Source organism: Lynx rufus, unplaced genomic scaffold (genome assembly GCF_022079265.1).
Source record: "Lynx rufus isolate CCGP_SWC_20201006 ecotype Redwood Valley unplaced genomic scaffold, mLynRuf1.p SCAF_4, whole genome shotgun sequence".
In the NCBI taxonomy this organism is placed as follows: domain Eukaryota; kingdom Metazoa; phylum Chordata; class Mammalia; order Carnivora; family Felidae; genus Lynx; species Lynx rufus.
In genome coordinates, this window is record NW_025814856.1 from 10342897 (window position 1) to 10362390 (window position 19494).

Genomic DNA, 19494 nt, shown 5'->3' on the forward strand with positions numbered 1-19494 from the left:
TGTGGGGCTCAAGCTCACGAACCACGAGATCATGACCTGAGCCGAAGTCGGAAGCTTAACCGACTGAGCCCCCCAGGGGCCCCCTACATGTTTGTTTTTAAATCCAGCCTTATCAGAATGACTTCTTAGCTGTCACAGTTTTCCAACTGATTTCGTGTAAACCAATTCTATCCTCTGAAAAGTGTGATCGATTTACTTTTCCCCAAGACACGAACCTGTCTTTGCTTTTTCTTCTTTGGTTATTTGGTTTGAAACTTCAGAGCAGTGTTGCATACTGGCAGTGACAGGCACACTTGTCTTCTGTATGATCTTCATGGGGATTCCTCAAATACTTTCCGGTCAGGGTTGATATTAGCTGATGGTCAAGGAAACCATTTTACCACAGTTCAGAATATTCTATTTACAGTTTCCTCAGAACAGTTTTCAAGCAGTATCTCTAGCATTTAAAAAGATGATCCTGGGCCACTTGGGTGGCTCAGTCGTTTGAGTGTCTGACTCTTGATTTTGGCTGAGGTCATGATGTCATGGTTTTTGAGTTCGAGCCCCACCTCCGCATCAGGATCTGCACTGACAGTGTGGAACCTGCTTGGGATTCTCTCTCTCCCTCTCTCTCTCTCTCTGCCTTTCTCTCTCTCTCAAAATAAGTACAAAAAATATTTTTTAAAAGATAATCTTAAAATAATTTTTAAAATATGATCCTACTAGGGGCACTTGTGGCTCAGTCGGTTGAGCGTCTGACTTCAGTTCAGGTCATGATCTCATGGTTCATTGGTTTGAGCCCCGCATCGGGCTCTGTGCTTACAGCTCGGAACCCGGAGCCTGCTTCAGATTCTGTGTCTCCCTCTCTCTCTGTCCCTCCCACACTTGTGCTTGGTGTCTCTCTCTCTCAGAATAACTAAACATTAAAAAAAAAAAGGATGATTATATTTGGATGATTTTTTCCTACTCATTTGCTCTATGACAATCAATAAATCACCAGTATGAAATGCTGACTGCTTTTCCAAGGTTGAATGCTATCTGGTCATGGCATTTGGTTTGCTTGATAAATTGCTGAGTATATTTTATTGCTATTGTCTTTGAGAGTTTTCCTAATATACTAATTAAAGAAATTAATCTGTGCTTTTTGTTGTCTTGCTGCTATTGTAGTGGGCTGTTGGTTTTTGTATCATGATTAAAATAGTTTCAGAAGACTCACTGGGACGTTTATTTTCACATGCTTCCAAATAATTTTTATTTATGGCAAGTAGGTCTTGTGAGATTTCAAAATTAGTAATTTGGCATCCTTTCTGGGAGGTAAAGTTGGTTGATGACTCAGTTTCTTCTTTGATGATTGGCCTGTCATACATTTTAAATGGTCAAGTGGAAAAATATCAGGACATTACCATAGCTTATGTAAATTATGTAAACAGATCCTAGCCTCTTTTTTTTAATGTTTATTTATTTTTGAGAGAGAGAAAGCACACCTGTGCGAGCAGGGGAAGGACAGATGGGGAGAGAGAATCCCAAGCAGGCTCTGTGCCACCAGCACAGAGCCCAATGAGGGGCTTGAACTCACGAACCATGAGATCATGACCTGAGCCGAAATCAAGAGTCGGACGCTTAACCGACTGGGCCACTCAGGCACACCTGGACTGTAGCCTTTTCAATCTGTATTAGAATAATAATAACAATTATGCTTTTATTCTAAAGGCAGTTGAAAGCAAAGTATGAATTAATTCAAAGAAATCTGAGAGGGCTAAGGCAGGGTAACCAGGTGTCAGTACAGCTGAACAACTTGAGGTCAGCTTTGAGTGCAAAGTTAGTTTTTGAGGGTAGGTTAGCCAGCTGGTGGTGGCAATACAGGGGATTTGGCGGCCTTTGGAAGGCCCAAATTGACAAGCAAAAAAGAAGAGACCACTGAGTAAATAATTCTGTCCTCAATATCAGATTCAAGGTAAAGGTGATTACGTTTCTGAGATGCCTGTTGGTTACCGATTTAGTCTTGAAGGCTTCTTGTGTTCTTAGCAGACACTCCTTTAGATGGAGCCAAGAAACCACTCAAGGCTTCCAGTGTTTCTCCTCTTGGGACTTTCTGAGAAGCCAGAGATTCAGTCTGTTCTCTTTGGGCTGTTCCTGTCTTTGTACCTGGTCACTGTCTTTGGCAACCTGCTCATCATCTTGGCCATCAGCACAGACCCCAACCTCCACACGCCCATGTACTTCTTCCTCTCCAACCTGTCCTTCTCGGACATCTGCTTCACCTCCACCACCGTCCCGAAGATGCTCTGGAACATCCAGACCCAGACCAAAGTGATCACCTACGCAGGCTGCATCGCGCAGATGTATTTCTTCACGGTTTTTGGACTTTTGGACAATTTACTCCTGACTGCAATGGCCTACGACCGCTTTGTGGCCGTCTGTCACCCCCTGCACTACACGGTCATCATGAACCCTCAGCTTTGTGCCCAATTACTCGCCCTGACCTGGCTCATCAGCACTTTGGGGGCCCTTCCTGAGAGTTTAACCACGCTGCGGCTCTCTTTCTGCGCAGTAATTGAAATCCCGCACTATTTCTGTGAACTCCCTGAGGTCCTGCAGCTCACCTGCTCTGACACCTTCATCAATAATGTTGTATTATATATTGTGACAGGCATGATGGGCTTTGTTCCTCTCGCTGGGATCCTTTTCTCTTATTCCCGAATTGTCTCTTCTGTGCTGAGGATCTCCACAGCGGGGGGAAAGTATAAAGCTTTCTCCACCTGCGGGTCTCACCTCTCAGTGGTGTCCTTGTTCTATGGCACATGCCTGGGGGTCTACCTCAGTTCCACCTGGACACGTGCCTCCCAGACAGGGGCGTTCGCCTCAGTCCTGTACACCGTGGTCACTCCCATGATGAACCCCTTCATCTACAGCCTGAGGAACAGGGACATGAAGAGGGCCCTGAGAAAGCTTCTCTGTAGCATGTCGTCCCCACAGGGGCAACAACAATGACCCTGTGCTGGGACAAGTGTGATCAAGGGCAACGGAACAGAGCGCTTAATAGTGAGGACTCTAGAATTTCCCTGACGGGGTTTAAAGGCTGGTACCACCCTTCAACAGACGGTGAGCTTGAGAAAAATGCTCAACCTCCCTGTGCCTCAATTTCTCCATGGACCTATAACAGTGCATGCCTCATAAGGGTGACAGAAGGATTAAATAGAATAATTTCTATTATTCAGCACAGGGAATGCTAGAGGCAAGTCCTAAGCAAACGTCAGCTCATTTTTTTATGATGCTTCAGCTTTTTGTTCCCATACCATTAAGCTGGTTTCTCTTCCTGTGCATTGTCCTCCATTATGGCTAAGTCATAAATCTCAGTGTCCCCAGGAAGAAAGAGACTTTGATGTAGGGCAGAATTTCTCAACTTTGGCATTATTGATATTTGGGGCTGGATCATTCCTTGCTGTGGGGCTGTCCCATGCATTGTAGGATGTTTAGCGGTATCTCAGGCCTCTAAACACTAGGTGCCAGGAACATTGCCAGCCAAGTTGCAACAATTAAAAATGTCTCCAAATGCCCCACAGACGCCAAATCACCCCCACTTGAAAACCACAGGGGAGTGTCTTGCAAAGAGGAAGAGAACCTACGAAAAATCCCAAGGGCGTGTGCTGAAAGATGAAAAGGAATAAATGGGGGATTGTATCTCTCACCTCTTGTTTGGGAATCTTGGGAATTGAGGTCACACTGTTTGGTCCTGCATAAAGTGGGATGGCTCTAGCAGAGGTGGAAGGTCTATGCAGTGTGATCAACCTAAGAGGGACACCGGGTTTCAATCGCAGCTTCCTTGGCTCCTATGGGACTCCATGGGTCCCACAGAAGGGTCACAAGGTTCCCAAGGGCCCAAAGAGAGACAAAGAAGACTGAGCTGAACATCTTCAGGTTGGAAGCTAGCCCCTGGGATGAGAGATCAGATAATTCCACCCAGTGTCTGCTGTGGACAGCCATGGGATAGATGGACGACTCATGATGATTAAAGTTCAGCAGGACTGAAAGCGGCTAAGTAAGTTGGGGCTGGGTCAGCAGGAGAGGACCACAGAGGTAGTCCACACCAAGAGAGCAAAGCAAAGGTTTATTCACCCTGACGCGGGCAGAGGCTACCATGAGATGCCCCGTGAAGGCTGCCATGGCCAACGGTAGTCAACTCAGGTGGCAGGTTCAGTGACTTTCATTTTGTTACTATCATTATAATTATTGTGTGGCAGTGAACTGACATCCAGAGGGATCATACATTTTTTTACTGTGGTCAAATAAACACAGTATAAAATTTATTATTTTGATCCGTTTAAAGCGTTTAATCAAGGGCATTAAATATACTTACGGTATTGTGCTACCATCACCCACTGTGTAGTTTCAGGACATTTTCATCACCCCAAGGGAGACCCTTCAGCAGCCACTCCCCATTTCCTTCCCCCTCCAGTCCTCGGAAACCACCAATCTGCTTTCTGTTTCTATGATTTGCCTGTTCGGGATATTTCATGTAAGTGGAATCATCCAGTATTATGACTTTTGTGTCTGGATTCTTTCACTCAGCATAATGTTGTCAGGTTCATCCACGTTGTAGTGTGAGTCAGTGCTTTGTCGTTTCCATGGCTGATGAACAGGTAAACTAAATGTGCTGTGTTCATACGATGGGACCAGACTTTCATATACCAGAGAAAACTCTGTTCTATTCCCTCAAAGCAGGGGATGACCTTGACAATGATCTGCTTGTTTTTATTCCCTTTAACCAATCACTCCTCGAAGACTTTTTTGTGGACTGCCCCCCTGTGGTCCAAGCAGTTCTGATCTCAGTCTCTTTTCCGTTTTGACATCCATCATTCTCATAATTATGTTTGCAGCAAGAGGCTCATGGGAGCTAACTTCAGGACAGTCTCTAGGGACCCCCACCACCAGATATTCACACACACACACACACACACACACACACACACACACACCTCCCCATGGGCTCTCTTCCCACACTGACTAGGGCTGTGAAACCCATAGGATATGACAGAAATGTAAGCCTTCCAAGGCTTACAAATGACACTGAGGCTTCGCCCTTCACTCTCCCCCTCATTGCTGTTCTCTGAGGGAAGCTGGTGGCTACGTTGTGAGGACACTCAATCCGCCCATGTGTGGAAAAGTGCACACGGTCAGGGACCAAGGCCTCCTGCAAACAGCCGGAAGCAGACCCTCCAGCCCACGCCGGGCTTTCCAATGTTGGCACACCAACCAACATTCGACCCACGAGGCCATGACAGACCTCGGACCAGAACTTCAGTGAAACCATTCCCGGACACCTGACACAAAGAACCGATGTTGACCGATGAACATTGATTGGCGTTTTAAGCCACTTACTTTGGGGGATCATTCCATGCATCAAGAGAAAGGGAACCTCCACAATCTCAGATAATCACACGGGATTCTCAAAAACCTTTCTCTCCCATGATTAACACATCACCTTCTTCCCAATTAGCTCCAGAACGTGTAAGAGATGTTCGGTACCCAGGATGGAAGTACCACCTGGGGAGTCTGCTCAGATGCTGTGGCTGAGAAGAGGGATGGGGCCTACTCTGTCGTGTCCGCCCTCACCCCCTCTGGTTCACTCCCTACCCCCCTGTCACTCCTGCAACGGTGCACACCTTCACGTCAGCCAAGTCCTCTTGTGGCGTCTTGTCCGTCAGCGGGCGTAGAGCTGATCCTCCCAAAAATGGAGGACACACCCCAAAACAATTATAAATAAACGCGCTGACTTTACGTAGCCCAGGATGGAAAGAACTTTGCTCTCAAGTGGGAGAACTCCCGCATAATTCCCCCAATATGCAACAGAGCAAAGCAATCCGTGGCTAGAATACTTCCTTCTTCCATAGAGTATTAGAGAAAGGCCTGGATTGAGTCTCCAAAATGAAACAGTAAACATCTGTAAATTCATCGCAGGATGTGTTTTGTAACATTGTCGTAAATCGTTCCTCAGATTCTGACTAAACATTTATCCATAAGGAATAACTTCCCCTTCACCCTCCAGATGCTCCCCTCTCTCCCACTCTATTTCACTAATTGCAATAGCATCATATTTGTGCCTCAGTTACCTTGCGTCTGCAACGGTTGTTCTTAAATTGCAATACTCAAGACTGAAATCCGTATTTCAGACGTGAGATGGTAAGAGTATACTCTAAGTTGCCCAGGGGGGGCTCCTGGCCGGCTCAGTCGGTGGGGCATGCAACTCTTGATCTCGAGGTTGTGAGTTCAAGCCCCACCTTGGGTGAAGAGATTACTTAAAAATAAAATAGGGGTGCCTGGGTGGCTCAGTCAGTTAAGCATCCAACCTCGGCTCAGGTCATGATCTCGAAGTTCGTGGGTTTGAGCCCTGCATCAGGCTCTGTGCTGACAGCTCAGAGCCTGGAGCCTCCTTCCGATTCTGTGTCTCCCTCTCTCTCTGCCCCTCCCCCACTCATGCTCTGTCTCTCTCTGTCTCTCAAAAATAAATAAATATTTTTAAAAGATTTAAAAAATAATAAAATATTTAACCCTTCATCTTCCTTGTTCCTTCCTGGAATATGGTTGTGATTGTTGGAGCTCCAGTCGCCATCGGTGACATGAAGTGACTTTAAGTTTAGGAAGCCCAGGTTTGAACAGCAGGTATGTTCTAGAGCCAAGAACTAGACTTTTGATTCTAAAACCTATACTCTTCACCCTTTACAACCCTTTCCTCAATACACACACACACACACACACACACACACACACACAGCTGAGACAGAAAACAAGGGAGGCTTTGGTGTTTCCTAGAGCTTCTCGCGTTAAGAAGGCCCTTTTGAGTGCAGAGAAAGTTCTTGCCGTGTGAGCTCAGCCCCAAGCACAGGGAGCAGATAGTCCAGATGATAGCAATGCTTATTTTACTGATGGTTCCAAAACCAAATTCCCAATTCTTCTCTGTGATTGCAACCAGATAAAATTAGATGGTGCCAACAACATGTAAATAGAAGAAAATAAAAGGGGAGAAATGAGCAGATTGAGCCATGAGCCACCAGCAGAAATCAGCGGAGGAAACTTGCTTTGTTGGCATTTCTTTCATTTGGCCGGCAGCGTGGCAAAGTGAAATCCCCAGTGGTCTGCTTCTGCTGTGTGTGGTCCCCCGTGGGCCTCAGGCTCCATCTTATTGTCACATCAGCTCACTCTGGCATGTCATCTGGACTCGGGACAGTCTGCTCGGGATGCTGAGTCCATAAAGTGAGACACTGATCAGGAGAGACGCGTGGTCGCCTTGATGGTCTCTATCTGGTGGACATCACATGCCTGCAGGGGAGGACACAGATAAGGTCCCTCAGAGAGCAGCCCCCGAGGTGGACTCCAAGACAAGCCTCGTAGCGGGTACCAGGTCCGTGGCCAAAGTCAGCAAGGGGATGCGTTTTCTCTTCTATCACCTCTTCCCCGTCTTGCTATTATCTCAGAGCCCCATGTTGCCTCCTCTTTGCAAACACGCTCTAAGTCCAATGGAAGCGGACGTGAAACACTGACAAACCAAAGTAAAGAAAAAATTAAATGTAAAAGATTCGGCGCGTTGTCTCTGGAGCTGCTTGGGCAGTCTGCTCTTGCAGAATTCTTGGGCGTGCAAAAGAGGCACGGCTGTGATTTTCTTTTGATTGCACTGTCCTGCCACCTAGAAGGCAGCAACATGGAACACCATCAGGCGGGCGGCAGGGATCGTGGTGAGATCCAGGAAAAGTGAGACAGTGTCACACGCACGGGCTCCCCTTCCCAATCTCTGCCCAGGAGATGTCTGTTACAGGGGGCAAGTCTCCTCAAGCAATCAAGCCCACGTCTCCAATCTGCGAGTTTCTGAGCAGGACAGAGAGTCTGGCCCAGGGAAGCCTTTGGGCCCTGGCACTATGGAAGGATCTAGAGCACCTGCCATCCAGTGGTATCTGCCCTGATCCTGCCTGCCTGCCTTCTGTCCTTTATTATTACCATTGAGTTTTTCATTTTGAGATCTAAAATAAAATAATATAAAAACTTTTTAAAAATTTGTCTGGGACAAATTCTTGGGTAACATAACCTGTGGTTGCCGGTGTTTTTAGCAGAAACACCACATTCCTAGTACTGCGGAGGTCAGGAAGGCTTTTACTCTCTCCCGCATGAGCTAAGGCCAAGCGGGGGTCTTGAGAACAGAGGGTTCAGTGCGCCCCAGACCTGGAGAAGTTGGGTTTGAGAGAACTGTCAAATGGAAAGCCAGAGGAAAGAGCACCGGATTGGGCCGCAGGGAACCCAAGTGGGAAATGAAGACCGTGGGAGGAATTTGTGAGGAAACCTGCCCAGATGGCTGGAGGGGGGTACACAGCTTGATGCAGCGCAAATGTGGGTGTGCTGCCCGGAGGGGATGTGCCGACCTCACCACTCGCGCTGCAGAGCCTTGAGGAAATCCAGCACCTCCCAGGGTGAGGGGAAACCCGGGCGACCAGAGGAAACCTCCAGGTGTTGAGGCACAAGGGCCCTGCAGCGGAATGGGGTGGCCCTGAGCTGAGGGGAGGCCTGGAAAAGAAACAAAGTTAGAGGTGTGTGGCCGAGCCGGCCAGAGGCCTGGGGACACCGCGTGCAGCTGATACCAGAGGAAAAGCAAAGGAAAGTCAAGGGGAAAGATGTGCCCCTCCACCCAGAGGAAGACGCAGTCCCTGCACTTGAACCAGGGGGAAACGCGAGGGCGCCCAGAGGGAGGGGAGCACACTCCACCTCCACGGATGACTCTGCATTGCAGGGAAAGCCTAAAAGGAAAAGTCTGGCTACCAAGGGGAGGGCTTAGGCTGAGAATTGGTGCACGAGGCCTGGACCAGGGTAAGGCGCCCAGGACCCAAGGAGACACCCCTTACATTTTGTTCCTCGAGTACATTCCTTTCCTAATCCTGGTCCTGCCCCCCATAGGGCCATCCCTGAGCTAAAAGAAAACCCTGGGGGGGGAGAAAGAGAGGAGAAATGGGTTTGCATCCGACCTTCCAGAAACCTAAGGCATCAGAGGGAAAAAACACAAGCTGAACCGCTGGTAAATTGCAGACAGCACCGGAGAAAATAGTGCTCACCTAGGCTGCCCGGGAATTCAAAGAGGAACCCAAAGAGGAACCCAATCCCGTGCATGTAGGCATGGCAGAATTCACTCCTGATTCAGACCCACATATTGCGCAGTCACGGGCACACCTGGGCACACCTGGGCACCTTCAAGTTCAAAGCCACGGCTGAAATTACCATATGCAGTTCTCTTACTCATGACTCTCTGGCTTCCCACCAACCCAGGAATGGAGAATGGCTCATCTTACCGGTTAAGTAGAAGGGACCAGGCTTACACAGCCTCGCCCCTCCTTTCTCCTCCCACACCCCGGTCAAGGCTGCCACAGTTTCATCCAGGAAGCCTGCATTCCTTACATTAGGCTTCAGTCTAGTGTAAGGAGGTGGTCCAGAAGGGCTACTCCCAGGTATCTTAGTACGGGAATTGCTTGTCAGGCTATTGGAGCCATCAGCACAAGAACCAAGGAAAGGCTCATGGCTGGGTCTCCGCTCGGCTTTCTCCTAGAACTAAGGTTTGAAGGTCTGTACATTGACTTTAATGGGGTACATTAGCATAGGATGGAACTCTGTTGGAAAGAGGGGTCAGGATAGTGGATGGGTCTGACAGTTAGATCAACCATGGTCTGGGGAGATTGTGCAGAGCCTGAATAATGTAGACATCACTGACCTTCTAGTAGGCGAACCCCACTAGCATAAAATAAGCCACATTCAATTTTTCTTTAATTTTACAATGTTATCAGCTCCTTCTATGGAAATCTATTAAGAAGGGTGAGCAAACCACGACCCGTACACCAGATCCAACCCACGGCCTTTTTTGTAAAGATGTTTTACTGGGGGGCGCCTGGGTGGCTCAGTCGGTTAAGCGGCCGACTTCGGCTCAGGTCATGATCTCACGTTCCATGAGTTCGAGCCCCGCATCGGGCTCTGTGCTGACAGCTCAGAGCCTGGAGCCTGTTTCAGACTCTGTGTCTCCCTCTCTCTGACCCTCCCCCGTTCATGCTCTGTCTCTCTCTGTCTCAAAAATAAATAAACATTAAAAAAAATTTTTTTTTAAAAAAAAAGATGTTTTACTGGAACACAGTGTAGTGGGATGAATGGTGACCTCCAAAAATGATATCCAACTTCCAGTATATCCATCGATATCCAACCAATATTTGCACCAAAGATGTCTCAAGAATTCTTTGTTGGCCCTCAGCTCCGAACCCCAACAATTGTCCACATCAGCTTTAAAGGGATGAATGTGTTTACTCCAAATGAAAAAACTAGATAAGTGGACTTCGGCAACTTTTGCAAAGGAAACTCTACCTGTGCAGCCCAACAATAAGCAATTTTTTGACACTCCACCAAACACGATGATCTATTTCCACCCTTCTTCCATGTAACTATGGGATAATTGTTGGGAGTTGGGTGTGGTCCAGATCCCTGTTGACAGTCCCAAATCAAAGCGCTTGAGACTCACAGAGTCTTGAAAAATATGCCTGTTTATGCCTTTGGTAGACGAAGAAATTCCATGTCAGATGTTGAGGAAATGTTCATGAAAGAAGACAGTGAAGGTCAGTCCAGTGGAGAAAAGAACACTACAACTTAGGGGCTCCTGGGTGGCTCAGTCGGTTAGCATCCAACTTCCGCTCAGGTCTTGATCTCGCGGTTCATGGGTTCGAGCCCCACATCGGGTTCGGTGCTGACAGCTCAGAGCCTGGAATGGGCTTCGGATTCTGTGTCTCCCTCTCTCTCTCTGCCCCTCCCTCACTTGTGTTCTCTCTCTCTCTCTCTCTCTCTCTCAAAAATAAACATTAAAAAATAAAAAATAAAATAAAATAAAAAGAACACCACAACTTAGAGCCCATGGGATGTCATACACATAGCTGACATCCAAGATGCTCCCAAGAGGACAAGCCTAGAAGAAAAGTTCTTTTCCACTTTGACTCCCTCACCCATGGGAAACAAGTTGCCCAGAGAATAGAGTAATAATAGAACAATTAACTTAATGAGAATTGTCAGAATTCAACCTTTGAGGACCTAAAAGTAGTAAATATGCCCTTTCCTCCCCTCACTACAGCTCAGCTGTCCCAGGAAGGAGAGAGGTCAGCTGCGCCCTTTCAGAGAACAGGTACCTGGCACCCCTCCTGTCCTTTCTTGGAGCTAAGTTGAATATCCGTCACCCGGGGAAGACAGGACACACAGCGCTAGAGGTGCCCTAATGCTATCAGACTATCTGCTGTGGGAAACAGGCCTGGAGACGGGCGAAGCTCTTGGAGGCTGGATTTTGGGTGAGAGTCCACTTACTTAAAACATTCTACACAATTCCATTCCTGTGTCTCTCGATTTCTCTTCCCCTCAGGTTTTTGGGAGCCATGATAAGTGCCTCTGTTCTCTTCTACCAAAGACACTCTCGTATTCTTTCATCTGGAAAATCTTCCTCATTTATTCATTCAAACAACAAATATACCCTGGGATTCCACACCGTTAACACTTAAGAGTCCATTCATACATCTTCTGATATATCAAGTCACTTAATGTTCCGGGTCTCAGTTTCCGTATTTGGAAAGTTAGGATAATTGTAGTATCCACTTCAGGAGGTTAATATGAGGTCCTTAAGAGGTGCTCAAGAAATTTTAGCTAATTTAATGAATGCATTGCTCTCATTTATTATGTATTTGCAAGTTTCCAGTCCCTATTCCTGGCCATTTATATTTGTGTTAACATGTGAAATGCTTGTGATCTATTTTCTAACATATGTCACTGTACATATGAACACTGCTGGGGGGGGGGGTTCTCGCACGCCCACTTTCTTTTTTTTTTTTTGCTAATTTTTATTTTTGAACAATGTTACATTCACAGAAAAGCTACAAAAATAGTTCAGCGTTCCCATGGTAATGAAAACGTTTTAGAACAAGATAGAAGCAATGATTGCAAAACATGCCAGTGTACTTTCGAGCCACCGAATGTCACTTTAAAATGACTACTGGTCCTTGCATATTTGTTTTGTATCCACTGCATTACGAAAATCATACTCAGTTAAAAGGTCGGCCGTCAATTCACACCCTGCCGCCAATCCATGATCTTCCAATGATGAAGAGTTGTGTTTTCCATACTTAGCTTCTCTTACTTCTGTCTTTTTCTCCTAGAATTGCATTGGTTGTAATTTTCCACGTGTTGATAAGCAACATCCCAAATAGTAGACTCGCTTTTCTTTAATACTTAAAGGGGGAATTCTTTTATGGTTCCTGCCACGGGATCCTCCCCAGGGCATTTTTGGAGGTGAGCTTTGTTCATTTAATTCCCTCCTTCATTTTGGTCTGTTATCCTTCTGAATCGACTTCTAACACACATTTTCCCAGAAATAAATTCCGTTCTTCGAGATTTCCCAACTTTTACCATGGAGTTATAAATATTATCTTGCAAAGATGCGTGTATCCTTAAACCTGTGTCCGTTTTGCTCATTCCTAATTGTAGGCAGTTCTGTTCTTTTTCTTTCTTTTTATCCCTTTCATTAGACTTCTAATTTTGTCTGTATGTTTGCTTTGGGCAAAGAATTGATCCTGCAATTTCTTTCTCAGTTGTGGAATTTTTCTTCTAATTCCCTAACTCTGCTTTTACCTTACTTTTCTGCTTGACTAATAGGCTTTTTGCTTTATTTTATATTTTAGTCTCAACATGTTCAAATCTTAAAGTGTTTTATTTCTTGAAGATAGACCACATGTGTGTTCATTTGCAGGTTTTGAAAGATGTAATAGAAGAAAATGAATCCAAAAATCAGGATTCAGGGGCGCCTGGGTGGCTCAGTGAGTTAAGCGTCCGACTTTGGCTCAGGTCATGATCTCACACTTCATGAGTTCAAGCCTCACATCAGGCTGTCTGCTATGAGCCCTCAACCTGCTTCAGATTCTCAGTCTCCCTCTCTCTCTGCCCCTCCTCCACTCATTTTCTCTCTCTTTCTCTCAAAATAAATAAATAAACTTTTAAAAAATTTTCAAATTAAAATCAGGATTCATATTACCACTCAAGGATGATCCCTGTCCACATTTTGTGCATCTTCTTGTAGCTCATTTTTTTCCTTGGGTTTGTGCCAATATTCTCAAACATTTATTGCCTTTTTTATATTTTCTTGTATGAATCTTTAATATCCCGTAATTTTTCCCAGTTAATACATTAATATTTCTATGATTTGTAATTAGACTTGGTAAGTTAAATATATTACATTTTATCAATCAAATCTATTATTTTTAATATTCTAATTTTCTGTACAGCACATTTTATCATTAAGGGCTTTTTCAATTAATGGTACAATTATTGATATTTTCTTCTTATTTCTCTTCTCTTTCTTGGATTATTTCCAGACTTTTTATTCAGAGAGAACTTCTATTTTCAAAGATTACTTATTTTCACTATTAACTTATGTTACCTATATTTTTTATTTATTTTCTTTTCATAGCTTGTATGGTCTCTTGCTCCACACTTAACATTAAACATTGAAATCGTAGGTGACTCTTGGTCTCAGGGTCATGAGTTCAAGCCCCGCGTTGGGTATAGAGCTTACTTTTCTTTCTTTATTCCAAGTTTTTATTTAAATTCTAGTTATCATATGGTAAAATTGGTTTTGTGTGTAGAATTTAGTGATTAGCCACTTACATATAACACACGGTGGGTGTAGAACATGCTTAAAAAAAAGTAAATATTAGAATCACAAAATTGTACACCTGAAACTAGTATCACACTGTATGTTAACTGCCTGGAATTTAAACAAAAACTTTTTTAAAAAGAAATTTATCAGGCAATGTGGAGATCGGATTTAACATTATTTTTTCTAAATTGTTAATCACTAAACACTTACTATGCTTTCAAAGACCCTCTGAAGTATCTAGGAATTAAAACGCTAGTTAAGTTGATAAAAATATGTCTGTGTAACCTAAATTATAATGAACATCTTATTAAATTACAAAACTCCAAGATTATTCTTGGACAGAATTCCTTTTTTTTTTTTTTAAACGTTTATTTCTTTCTGAGAGAGACGGAGCATGAGTGGGGGGAGGGGCAGAGAAAAAGGAAGCAGGCTCCAGGCTCTGAGCTGTCAGCACAGAGCCCCAGGCGGGTTGTGAGATCACGACCTGAGCCTAAGACTTAAGCCCTTAACTTACTGAGCCACCCCGGCGCCCCTCTCGGAAAGAATTCTTTGAAAGATATGAAGAACTGAGAATACCAACTCTTACCATCAATTTGAGCAGGGTTGTGGAATTTCATACCAATGCATTAAGATCCAAAGATAAATAGGTGTTGTAAGTTAGTATTATTTGGAGAAAGTATGTAAATACTACAGAAAAACTTAAAATTTTTAATAAAATCCAGGGGCGCCTGGGTGGCTCAGTCGGTTAACCGTCCAACTTTGGCTCAGGTCATGATCTCATCGTTCGTGGGTTCAAGCCCCGCGTCAGGCTCTGTGCTGACAGCTCAGAGCCTGGAAGCTGCTTCGGATTCTGTGTCTCCCTCTCTCTCTCTCTCTCTGTCCCTCCCCTGCTCATGCTCGCTCTCTCTCTCTCTCTTAAATAAACATTTTTTAAAATTTTTAATAGGGGCGCCTGGGTGGCTCAGTTGGTTGAGTGTCCGATTTCTGCTCAGGTCATGATCTCACAGTTCTTGAGTTCAAGCCCCACATCAGGCTGTGTGCTCACAGCCCAGAGCCTGGAGCCTGCTTTGGATTCTGTGTCTCCCTCTCTCTCTGTCCCTCCCCAGCTTGTGTACTCTCTCTCTCTCTCAAAAATAAATAAACATTAGGGTCACCTGGGTGGCTCGGTCAGTTAAGCGTTCGACTTCGGCTCAGGTCATGATCTCACGGTTCGTGAGTTCAAGCCCCACATTGGGCTCTGTATTACAGCTCAGAGCCTAAAGCCTGCTTCGGATTCTGTGTCTCCCTCTCTCTCATGCTTTGCCTCTCTCTCTCTTTCTTTCTCTCTCAAAAATAAACATTAAAATTTATAAATAAATAAATAAATAAATAAACATTAAAAAATGTTTTAAATAAAATATGTTAAGAGGATAAATTATGAGTATTCTTGTATGAGTATACAAGAAAAATTTGGGAAATGTCAGATATGTTTATTACCTTGGTTGTAGTGATACCAGGCATGAATGCATATGTCCAAACTTACCAACACGCATCTATCAGAAACGGGCAATTTTCTGTAACCAACTATACTTTGATAAAGCTAAAAAGAAAGGACAAGCTTAGGTGAAGAAAAAGCCAATATTGAGAAAGTCTAGGACACTGTAGTCGACTGATGACTAGATAAAAAAGATGTGGGGTATACATACAATGGCATATTACTCGACCGTAAAAAAAAGAACGTGATCTTGCCATTTGCAACAGTGTGGAGGGATCTAGAGGGCATCATGCTAAGTGAGATAAGTCAGTCAGAGAGAGACAAATACCATATGATCTCACTCCTGTGTGGAATTTAACAAAGAAAACAGGGGTGCCTGGGTGGCTCAGTCGGTTAAGCGTCCGACTTTCAGCTCAGGTCACGATCTCGCGGTCTGTGAGTTCGAGCCCCGCGTCAGGCTCTGGGCTGATGGCTCAGAGCCTGGAGCCTGCTTCCAATTCTGTGTCTCCCTCTCTCTCTGCCCCTCCCCCGTTCATGCTCTCTCTCTCTCTCTGTCTCAAAAATAAACAAACGTTAAAAAAAAAATAAAAAAAAAAAAAGAAAGAAAGAAAGAAAGAAAGAAAACAATCAGGCAGGGCGGAAAGAGCACAGCACACCAAGGATCAGACTCTTAAGACAACACACTGATGGTTCTAGAAGGGAAGTGGGGGTGGAGGGGGGAGGGGTGTAACAGGTAATGGGAATTAAAGAGCACACTTGTGATGAGCACTGGGTGGTGCACAGAATCGTCGAATCACTATAGTGTACACCTGAAACTAATGTAACATTGTACTTTCATTAGACCGGAATTTTAAAAAAATAACGTAAATTTTTGAAATCAATAAATAAGAAACTCTAGAGTGGTATATTTATAAATGCAATTTTGGTGGAATTTCTATTTAGGCATTGATAATACAAATGAAACGTAAATGACTATTAACAACAATAATATTGGTTATTATTTTTTTATGAGAAGGCGCACCCATGGTCCAGAGGATCTAAGATATAGAAATCGTGGAAAGGCAGCACAGTGAAAGAACCTCTCAGAGGTTGGATGATCTGCCTGGGGTTAGGGAATTGCCCGTTCCCACAAGCACCGAGCACAAAGTGAAAAGCAGCCCCCGTGGATGGCTGCTTAGGGATGCAGGGGAGCACTAGAGCAGTGCTCCCCAAACTTGGGTGTGCATCAGATCCCCAGGAGGATTTGTCAAAGCCCAGAGTGCTGGCCTCACACCCAGAGCATCTGACTCAGTAGGTCAGGTGGGCCTGAAAATGGGCACTTCTAACAGATTCCCTCATGATGTTGATGGTGCTGTACAGGGGCCACAACTGGAGAACCACTGATCTTAGGGACAATTTTCCCAGGTAGCGATGGTAACCACAATTTGTCAGCAAAGAAAGCCAATCGTTAGCCAAAACAAACGACTTCATGATTCCCCTGGGTTTGGATTAAGGATATTTCGGTCATTCGGGGGAATGCTTATTTGGAGTGAATCGTGTCTTGCTTTTTGTCTCTTTCTGGACAAGGCCAGTAGCCCCATGGAAAGAGGAAACCAAACAGGAGCTGGACACTTTCTCCTCCTGGGATTCACAGAGAAGCCTTTCTTCTTTGGGCTATTTCTGTCCATGTACCTGGTCACGTTCACTGGGAACCTGCTCCTCATCCTGGCCGTCAGCTCTGACTCCCACCTCCACACCCCCATGTACTTCTTCCTGGCCAACCTGTCCTTCTCGGACATCTGCTTCACCTCCACCACCGTCCCGAAGATGCTCTGGAACACCCAGACGCAGAGAAAACTTATCACCTGTGCAGGCTGCCTCAGCCAGATATTTTTTTTCATCGTGTTTGGATGCCTGGACAATTTACTCCTGACCGTGATGGCCTATGACCGCTTTGTGGCCATCTGTCACCCCCTGCACTACATGGTCATCATGAACCCCCAGCTCTGTAGGCTGCTGGCCGTGGGGTCCTGGTGCATCAGTGTCATGGGCTCCCTGCTCGAGACTTTGACCCTTTTGAGGCTGTCCTTCTGCACAAACATGGAAATCCCACACTTTTTTTGTGATCTTCCCGAAGTCCTGAAGCTTGCCTGTTCTGACACCTTCGTCAATACCATGGTGGTGTATTTTGTGACTATTGTCCTAGGTGTTTTTCCTCTCTCTGGGATCCTCTTTTCTTATTCTCAGATTTTCTCCTCCATCCTGAAAATTTCATCAGCCAGGGGCAAGTACAAAGCCTTTTCCACGTGTGGGTCTCACCTCTCGGTGGTCTCCTTGTTCTATGGCACGGGCCTCGGGGTCTACCTCAGTTCTGCAGCGACTTCATCCTCTAGGACAAGTCTGGTGGCCTCGGTGATGTACACGATTGTCACCCCCATGCTGAATCCCTTCATCTACAGTCTGAGGAACAGGGACATGAAGGGGGCTCTAAGGAGATTCCTCAGCAGGGCAGTGCCTCTCAGTGTTGGGGGACCATTACAGGATTCTCATGAGTAACTGGGCACACAATCCTGAGGACCAGAAATCTTAGTTTCCGTTGCGCATTATTTTTTAAATATTTTAAATGTTTATTTGTTTTTGAGAGAGAGACAGAGTGCGTATGCATGCAAGTAGGGGAGAGACAGGGAGAGAGGGGACAGAGGATCCCAAGCAGGCTCTGCGCTGACCACAGAGACTGCCATCGTGGGCCTCGAACCCACAAACTGTGAGATCATGACCTGAGCCAAAGTAGGATGCTTAACTGACTGAGCCACCCAGGCACCCCTCTGTGCAATATTTTTATTTTTCCTAACTTTATGTTTTAGAGCAAAACCTTATTTTTCCAAATTTTATGTTTTAGAGCAAAACCTTCCGTTTCTTTCCTGCCCTCTATTTTTCTTCAGGTTGTGCCTTGGATTTCTTTTTTTCATCTTGTAACCAGTCGCTTTAACTTTATATGAATAGAACCTATTTTCTCAGTGAGCTTCAGTAATGGTCTGGATTTCTTAACAGCTGAATCGAATCCCATGTGTTTAATATCTACCTTCAAAGTGATGGGATGTGTGCCTATTTTGGAAACATTTAGAGAGATGTTTTCTGGGGTTACATGAATGGAATCAAGTCAAAGATATGCCTCCAAAACTAGGAGCAAATAAACATCTGTTGTTTAACCACCCAGTCTGTGGCCCTTTGTCACGGGAGACCTAGCAAACTGCCACACCCCGCTCCCACGAGGAGCTTTCTGCAGACACAGACCATTGACCACACCTTAGAGGCAGAAATTCCGGTTTGAGACTGGGATCCCCGGCCAAGCTCCCCAGGGTCAACTATGGAGTAGGATGCTTTATAAGCTTCTTGCCTTTGCCTGGACTTTTTCCAGTTTCTGACACAAACGTTGCCATGGCGACTGCAAATAGACTAAAGAAATTTGGATCCCTACTTCCCAGTTTTCTCAAGTACATATGCCCAAGGGTTCCCTTTGGATCCTAAAGAATGGGGGAGGGAGTATCCCCGAAACACGCCTGTGCTTGAAAGGTTTCTTCCCGCTGTGAGAGAGGCAGGTGCTCAAGGGAAGTTTAATTTGACTCAGAAAAAAAACTAATGTGTTTCCGGGACTAAAGGGTCAGAGAGTTGAATTATATCCATGACATCTGGAATCCTGTTACTCTCCATATACTTGTGTTTTCCCCAAGCCTTTATTAAAGTCTCATTTCATGTCCCACCTGGTTTGTTAGGCTGAAGGAAAATAATGTTAAATGACCAACATCCACCCTTGTGCACTAAGGAGACACAGCGCTTCCTGAGGCCAGCGTGGGGGGGGGGGGGTCTGAGACCACTGGTTTCAGGAGTCAGCAGTTTGGACTACAAGACACAGTTACTCTTCCCCACAGGAAGCTGCTTCCTCTATTCCCAACCATGGGTGCATGAAGTAAAGACTTGAGTCGGAAGGCTTAGGGGAGCTGAAAGCCTGCACGTTCCAGAGAAAGGACTTGCCCTTGACTGGCTCCCGGGAGGTAACTCTGAGCCCTTGGAATATCCTGCCTCATAAAAGCATCTTGGTATATCTGGGACCTTGATCCACACCACGTGGTCCGTGTTGACCATGTAACTTATGGCCAATGCCTGTTTTTGTTCACCAGCTATATTCGTTTGACTTCTGTGGGGACCAAAGAACGCCTACACAACAGATCCCCGATAACAGTCCTGGACACCAAGGCTCAGGTGAACTTCCTTGGCTGACACTACTCCATACGTGCTGTCACACATCGTTGCGGAGACGATTGAGTGAGTCCATGGGGTTCCACTAAGAGGGCGCCATGGGAAG

General features: G+C 45.4%; 2 protein-coding genes across 2 annotated transcripts; both read left to right on the forward strand.

Moving 5' to 3' along the window:
* Positions 1-2019: 2019 nt before the first annotated feature.
* On the forward strand, positions 2020-2970 carry LOC124522903 (olfactory receptor 7C1-like). Its single transcript, XM_047094587.1, has one exon. It carries the CDS (start codon positions 2020-2022, stop codon positions 2968-2970), a length of 951 nt encoding a protein of 316 aa, XP_046950543.1.
* A 13760-nt stretch (positions 2971-16730) lies between these two features.
* Positions 16731-17687, forward strand: LOC124524649 (olfactory receptor 7C2). The gene has a single exon (XM_047097002.1). The coding sequence runs from the start codon at positions 16731-16733 to the stop codon at positions 17685-17687; it is 957 nt and encodes a 318-aa protein (XP_046952958.1).
* The last annotated feature ends 1807 nt before the right edge of the window (positions 17688-19494 follow it).